We start from the raw sequence: 8360 nt of genomic DNA, 5'->3' as shown, positions 1-8360 counted from the left end.
AGATCCTGCTTTCCAGGTGAGGCTCAGATGTGGCTTTGCTTAGAATCCTTTTCACGTACAGATTGCTGGTTGACTTTATTAAAATTTGATCATTCGGATGATACTGATTCATAGTCCTTTAAAGTAGAGGGAGCAGCCATTGTTCCCTGGGAATTTTGCAGTGTGAAAATACATGGTGGATTTAGTCACCAATGACAGTTTTTGCAAAAACCACCCTCTACATTAGGGCTGCATCATAACGGTATCCCCTCTCCACAACCCCTCCCATTTTAACCAGAATCTCTAAAAGTAATCTGAAATGAGCAAGTAAATATCAGTAGCCTCACTGTTGGAACTAACAGTTTTCTCACGGGAAGTGCCAAACTTCTTCCCTAGGATGAAACATCCTGAGGGTTTTTTGACTCCCTTGAGGGGCTTAGAGAAAATAGTCACTATAAATTTATTGGTTATAGGGGACATGGAGATGAAGGGTTAAAAAGACTGCCTTGTAGTACCTAATCCTCGATTTTAAAATATAGTGTAGAATAAACCCTATCCCTGTATTAACTGCTGTTTAAAACAAAAATGGTATGCTTTCCTATATTAGTATTAAAATAAGAGAAAAATGGATATTATAGTATCTGATGAAATTTTATCTTGCTTGTCAGATTAGATGTAATAAACCTACAGGCCTACAAATCACAAGTAATTGGCAAGGTCATAAAGGTCTTGAGTAATTTGAAAAATAATCTTATTAATAAATAAACTTATTCATTAGGTGGTTGGGTAAATCTAGGCATTTAAACTGGAATTCAAGAAGGCAAGCCACAGAGACTCTGGACTCAAGTCTTATTTATGTTAGGCAGTGAGTTTGACGTTTATAACATTAGAATCTAGGGCACTGATAGAGTTTGTATGGATAAAGAATGAAAAGTTATTACATAAGGTTGCCTTGGTTACTCCTCGAACTGTTCAGAGAAGCACTGACTGCTTCAGGTGAGGAAAATGGATATAGTCGATATACTATAAGAACACAAAAATAAAATTATTATATTTCTAAGTAAAAAGTCTTCTCCTAAATAAAGCGATTTGGGGGGTTAAATACTAAAGTAAAACATTTCCTGTTACTTAAAATTTGTGACACTAAAGACCCTAGTTGAAAGTACTTCTGATGATTTACTCTTGGGTGAAATTCATTCAATTTAATACCCAATTCCACAGCTACTTTGTGTTTAATTTCAGTACACATATTAAAAAAAAAACCTACCACAGTTTTTATAAGTTGGGAGATAATTCCAAAGCAAATGAGTAAAAGCAATTTACTAAAAAAAAGTACAAAACATGCATTTTGCTCTATTGTGAATTTTTAAAAGAAAACTATGTTTTGAAATCATTTGTCAACTATGATTTGCAGTATAAACTGATCTGAATCTTTCATAGTTCATTTATGGGCATGAGTCATGTGATTTACAAAATGAGACTAGGAAATCTTTAGAGAGGGATGTAAGGAGAAAAGAAAAGCTTAAGGTTTTAAATTATAGTTGAATTCATTTAAATATCAATGTATCAATTAGATTGAAAATAGGCTAAAGAACAATTGAGTAGTCATTTTTTAAATTTCAAAATAATATATTTGGGATAATACAGATCCAGTTTAAAAATATTTAAGATTAAGTTTCCACATTTAAAAAGAGACCAAATCTATAACTGTAAGCTAGAGCACTTAGTCATGATGGCCATATAATTCAACAAAACATTTTACGTACAGAAATTCTAAAATACATATTGAAACTATTTTCACATTTGCCTACTTTTGTTTTTTTCATTTATTTTTTAAAAATCATACATGGTACTTTATGGAATGACTGCAGAATAGACAATAGAGCAAAAGTACTACGAATATAAATATGAGAATAAAATTCTGCTATCAACTAATGCTCTCTGTTACAGAGAAACATTATTTTAAAAGTGCTAATATCATCATCGCAAATAGTAGCAGAATACACTTAAATATTAGTCAAACCATTTGGCTGAAAATTTTTGCAGGACAAAAAAATGATTCCAGGTCATTAGGAGGTTTTATATGTCAATATAAAGTTGATACTCTCACATCCTAATATATATGCATAAGTTAACTTTGGGTATATGTAAATACTCAGACTCTGGCTACTATGAAATAGTAGAAAGATGTTCTTATATTTCACTTGTTACATCAAAGACGCTCTTTAGACAAGGAACAGAAAGACAGCTGTTTACTAGAACTGTATTTAAACCGGACAATTTAACAGTGTGTGTGTGTGTGTGTATGTGTGTATGTGTGTGTGTGTAAACAGTACTGAAAGGGGGATTCAAGAGTCTGCTAACTTTTTTTCCTTTTTTAAGCCTTTTAAGTAATGATATAAGTAGAAACTAAGTTTCATCTCAAAGGAAAAACCGTGGGTCTCATACCCATGCTTTAGGTTTAAAATCTTTCTTAAAAGCCTAAATTTGCTAAAAGGCTTCCTAAAAGTATGCATTTGTTTTCACTACCAATTTGATATTCAACTGGAAGAATCAAAAATAACTATTCATCCAAAGGTATACTTTCAAAATTTCTACAAGGAATTACATTAAATCAAACCAAACTACAATTTGGGGACATCAAACTTAGTAGGAGAGCAGGTAGTATGAAAATTTACTCTCCCTTTCATCTGCATCACACAAAGTCTCTATGTATTAGTAACTTTGTAACTTACTAAGTCGCTAACACTTAGTAAGTCTTGTATCTGACTCATGTCTTTGTACTTAAGGATATTTATAACCTGCCATAATGGTTTAATTTAATATAAAGTTGCAGTACTGAAATTCGGTCATAGTAGTGGATGTCAAGATTCCTACTGAATTGGAAGGAATGATTTGCATTTAAGATTAACTGTGTTTATAAACATTGGGGGGTTTCGGTTTGTTTCTTAACAACCCCCCGGAAAAGACTTAAAGCTCTCAAAAAGAAAAGCTTTTGAATAAATCAAAATCAGAATGCTGAGATTTTAATATTAAAAAATCTCCTAATTTAAGTACAACTTTTCAAAAGTATTCCACGTTCTTTAAAAAATATAGCTATTTTAATAAAGCATTGTTTTTAATTAAAACTTTATCATAACATCTAAATTATGTAAAAAATGCATATTATTAGTTAATTTTATAGTTTAAAAAAAGAAAATACATACTTAAGGCGTTTTTCTTCTAACTGCTCAAGGGCACACACAGCTCAGGCTAGTCACCTAAAACTTGGTCCTAAATCTAATTCATTCAAGCAGCAGATGAATCACTCATCCTAAGAGGCCTCCTTCAAACGCCACATTCTCCTTGAAGCCTTCTGAATATTCCAGTAGACATTAGCTTTCCTTTCTGTGTATTCCTATAGCCTTTTGAGTTTCTCTCTCTCATAATCTTCACTTCAATATGCCTTGTGGGCTGGTTTATTCTTTACAGGTCTCTTTCCTCTTCTAAACTTTCCTATGCTCCTCTGGATTGGAGCTGAATGACATCCATCTCTGTGTTGCAGCAGGAGATTACACACAGTAGGCACTCAGTGTTTGCTGAGCGAGTGGAGAACACAGCATGGAGATGAACACTGGGTCCCCAACAACTGTGTGGGTTTGTTTCCCAAAGTTTAAAGAATACTTACTTTTAACCATTAATAAACATCACAAATAAATTGTCTGATTTAAATAACCACTGAGAAATAATACATTTGGAGCAAGGGGCTCCTAAGAATGGTTAAAAGAAATAGAAATAAGTATAAAAAGGAGGAGACATTTTGTCTTTTTCTTTTTCTTTCTCCCTCCCTCCCTCCCTCCCTCCCTCCCTCCCTCCCTCCCTCCCTCCCTTCCTTCCTTCCTCCCTCCCTTCCTTTCTTTCTGTTTTGTCAAAATGTCCCTCAGTCATTGTAACCTATTAAGACGTCTAAAAGTAGTTAAAACTTCACATATTAAACCATGTAGATTTGGTTAGAGGGAAAAAAAGGCTCTCAGAGATTTCCTAAAATAATGAGTTAACAGTGCAAATACTGGATTGTTTGATGAGAATCTTACCATGTGCTTTCCTTTCCCCTTAAAAGAAAAATTTTAAAACACTCTCCAGTTTTAATGCAAACAGAAGATAAATATTTACGAAGGAAAACAAATTCCACAGCATTCCATACAGATTTCCAAACAGTCTGATGATTCACAACAGGCATCCATGATGCCACAATCCATGTCACAAGGGCAGTTACAGTCATCTCCCATTTCATCTCCGCAGCAACAGCAGCAGGCTTCTGAGGTGCAGATGCCACACGAAGCTTGTCCCAGGACAACATTGCAGAGGGTCAGGAATTCACAGAACAGGCAGGCCAGGATACAGTGGACACAGCAATCTTCATTTTCAGTTGGGAGGAGGCCACATAGTCAGAAAAAGGAGGAACACAAAATATATAAATCATCAATATACTGAATAATAAGAATTGATGAAAATAATTAAGTAATCCAGAACCTAATGACATGCAGTCCTAGTAGTCTTTTGTGGGCTGGAAGCATAAAAAGAAACAAGTTAAATTCTAGATGAGCAATCTTTAGAAGTAGATACTGGATCTGGAAAAAAAAAAAAAAGATTGTACTTGTGTATATGTGTGTGTGCATGTGGGTTAGAGTATTACTCACACACCGTGCACTGGTCCTTGGTCCTGGGTTCCACTTTTCTATGCGTCTCATCCATCTTCCCTATCTACTGCTCTCTGCTAAATGACTCCATGACACTATAGTCCTTCAGAAAATAGAAATTGCTTTTCCACTTCCTGTGTGGCAAAGTACTTTACATTTCTATTATTTCCTGAGACATCTCTAGTGATGCCTCTCTAAACAATAAATTTCATGAACTGATATAAAAAAGTGAGAAATCAAAAGGATTACAATCTAATAAATTTAGTACACCATGTTCTAAACTTCTTTCCTGTAGAATTTTGGGGCAAGTAAAAGGAGCAACTGAAGAAAATTTCTATTTCTGGAGGACTTTAACACATGCAATAAAATAATTTAAGACCAATGTTATAAGACATTTGTCTATTTTCAGAAATATTTGTGAATTTTTAGCAGGATTATTTCTGGGTTTGTATTTGTGTTCCTTTCCTTCTTTTTCTTTTCTTTTTTAAATTTCGTACAATGCAAGCTTTAATGAGGGGATTCTGCTTCCAACAACAGCAACAGTACAGAACAATCCCTACTCGCATCCCACTGTCACATGACTTGTGTGTTTCTGTATTTGGCTTTACCGACTGAGTGCCTTTGATGGAGTTTCATCAAATTGTGTATTCCATCATAAACTCCCCAACTCCTTGAACACTCCCCTGTTTCTCTGTAGTCTCTAACTTTGTAGAGAGTCTGTAACTTTGTAAAAGGGGGAAATGTGGGAAATACATACTCTACATGCCAGATGGCAAAAAGGGGAGAGAGTCAGAAAAAACTCAAAAAGGAAAACTCCAGAGTTGGCTGTAGAATTAAAGTCTAGGAGTTCTCTGGTGGCCTAGTGGTTAGGATTCCTGGCTTTCACTGCCATGGTCCGGGTTCAATCCCTGGTCAGGGAACTGAGATCCCGTAAGCCATGCGGTGTGGGAAAAAAAAAAAAAAAGCTAAAAAACACACCAATGTTTCCTCCCAATCTTCTCAGTGCCAAGCCCACTCTCACGTAAAATTGTCTATGGAGCAATTGGAAAAAGATCACAGAACTGTAAGTCTGTGAGTTTCTCTCCATCTTCCCCTAATGTGTTTAGTAGTACAGTAGTCCTCCTTTATTACTGGGGGATACATTCCAAGACCCCCAGTGGATGCATGAAATCACGGATAATTCTGAGCTCTATATATACTATTTTTTCCCCATGTATACACACCAATGATGAAGTTTAACTTACAAATTAGGCAAAGAGATTAACAATAATAACTGCTAGTAAAAGAGAACAATTATAACAATATTCTGTAATAAAATTTATGTGAACGTAGTCTCTCTTGAAATATCTTGTACAAATTTAATGCTTTTTCTATCTTAACTACAAACTTATTAGGTACTGTGGCCATAATTTTTACAGTTTGAGGTACGACAGCAAAATTATCACAAATTTTTTTCTCCTTCTTCACAATTTCATGGATAGAAGAGTCATTCTTACCGTAGACTTTAGCAACCTCAGCATATAATTTTTTTCCTTTCCTTACTGAGAACTTTCACCTTTTCACTTAAAGAAGTACTTTACAGCATCTCTTTGGCATATCTGAGTTGCCAGCATCACTACTCTTGTGCTTTGGAGCCATTATTATGTAAAATAAAAGTTACTTGAACACAAGCACTGCAATATTGCGACAGTCAGTCTGATAACCAAGAGGGCTGCTAAGTGATGGTCAGGCGAAACATGCTGGACAAAGGGATAATTCATGCTTCGTGTGGGATAGAGTGGGAAGGCATGAGATTTCATCATGCTACTCAGGGCGACTTGCAATTTAAAACTTATGAATTGTTTATTTCTAAAGTCTTCCATTTAATACTTTGGTATTGCAGTTGACTGTGGGTAAATGAAACCATGGAAAGCAAAACCACAGATAAGTGGGGATTACTATATCCAATCATATTAGGAGAACAGTAAAATCAACTTCATGGATCCAAGTCCACAGCCTTGGAAAGTTCTTTGTTTCTAGAGAGTCTATAGTTTCCCTCTTTCTACATTCTTTCTATAAATTTTTATCCTAATGTCTTATATGTATCTGTTCAGTAGAGTTTTTCCAGGATTATGTTATCATCATGATTTGTAAAATATCTGAAATGTTATAAAGAGCTAGCTTTATTATTACTCCTATTAAGAAACTAGTGTTTAACTGGCAAGCAACCCAGTTCTATTCAATATGCCTTCAAACAAATATCCATATTAACTAATTCTAAGAACACTTCTAACCTTAACTTTGTATTCCACTGTGGAATGCTTCTATTTCAAGACTAAGAGGAGGAATCCACAAAAACTCACTTGATACTGAAAAACATTAAGTATAGTTATTGAGCATTAGATTCTTTATGTATTAATCATAAAATATACATTGAACTGTATGTAGTGAATCTATCAATCTTAAAGGGGAAAGAATGGCCTTCCCACCCAGCCTTAGAAATAGAGGGTAATGATACCTTTGAAGCCTCCTTTGGTCCCTTCCTAAATCATCTTCCCCTTCCCTTGCTTTTCATTGTACTTTATACAACAGTGAATGTGTAAATATCCCTACATAATCTATCAGAAAGGAAATGATACCATATAAATTCCCATAAGTAGCATTTTTCCTCAATATTATGTGTTTCAGATTTACCCTTCTTGATTCATGTAGCTAAAGTTCACTTGTTTTCTAGATGTACATTATTCCATTGATTTAATACACTGTAATTTATTTATTCATCCTACTTAGGAATATTTTGGTCATTTCCAGTGTTTTGCTATTCCAAACATTAATGTTTGAAACAGTTTTGTGCAGGTCTCCTAGAGTACACATGCCAAATAACTAGTAGTAGAATTGTTGGGCCACAGGATATGCATATGTTTAATCAAGTTAGGTAATACCACATTTGCTTTCAAAGTGATTGCTCCAAAATGTATTCCCACCAACCAAGTATGAGAATGCTCATTGTTCCGCATTTTCGCCAATCTATGAAACTGTCATATTTTCATATATGCCAATTCATTGAGTGTGAAATGGCATCTCATGGTGGTTTTACTTTGCATTTAATTGTTTACTAATAAGTTTGAACATCTTATCATGTTGTTGGCCATTCATGTTTCATCTTCTTTGAAACAGGTGTTCATGTATTCCCCTCACTTTTCTATTGAACTGCCTTTTTCTCTTATTGATTTGTAGAAGTTCTTGATATAGTCAAGACATCAGTCCTTTGTCAAATATGATTGTCCTCTCTCAGTATATGGCTTTTTGTAGTTAAAAGAAATAAGATACAGATGAGTTAACGTTTAGACCTTGAGAGTTTGAACTGATGAAGAGAAATTCAAATCAAATCTTGTTTTTAGCTGAAGATATAACATGGGATAACATGGCTGAGGAAGTAAAGTGGTGGATAGCCAAGTTTGGCAAATAAGTCAGTGAAAAGGAAAGGAGGCATTAACAAGATTCAGTAGCAGAATGAAATAAGTTTTAGCGTTTGATTCAAAACAAGGGAGTCCAGCCATTCCGATATACAGAAAGGGAGGGGAAAACAATAAGTAATCAGGAGGGAGGGACTGAATGTAACGTGTGAAATCAGCTGCCCTCAGGATGAAGAGGAATGGGAGTGACATTTCCAACTAAACAACTCATTGGTACTCATAGAACATATTCATTTGAGAATCAAAG

General features: G+C 34.7%; 1 protein-coding gene across 3 annotated transcripts in view; it reads right to left on the bottom strand.

Annotated features, from left to right (window-relative positions):
• Positions 1–3881: 3881 nt before the first annotated feature.
• The window catches only part of MDFIC (MyoD family inhibitor domain containing), a 97465-nt gene continuing 92986 nt past the window's right edge, over positions 3882–8360 (bottom strand). For all 3 annotated transcript variants that reach the window (XM_061197956.1, XM_061197957.1, XM_061197958.1), the window contains exon 5: positions 3882–4375. In XM_061197956.1, the coding sequence (XP_061053939.1) occupies positions 4128–4375 (248 nt within the window). In that variant the 3' untranslated portion in view covers positions 3882–4127. The remainder of the gene's footprint in view (positions 4376–8360) is intronic.

This window comes from Eubalaena glacialis, chromosome 8, assembly GCF_028564815.1.
Source record: "Eubalaena glacialis isolate mEubGla1 chromosome 8, mEubGla1.1.hap2.+ XY, whole genome shotgun sequence".
NCBI lineage: Eukaryota > Metazoa > Chordata > Mammalia > Artiodactyla > Balaenidae > Eubalaena > Eubalaena glacialis.
The sequence above is the reverse complement of the archived record's forward strand: the minus strand, read 5'-3'. Positions and strand labels throughout refer to the sequence as shown.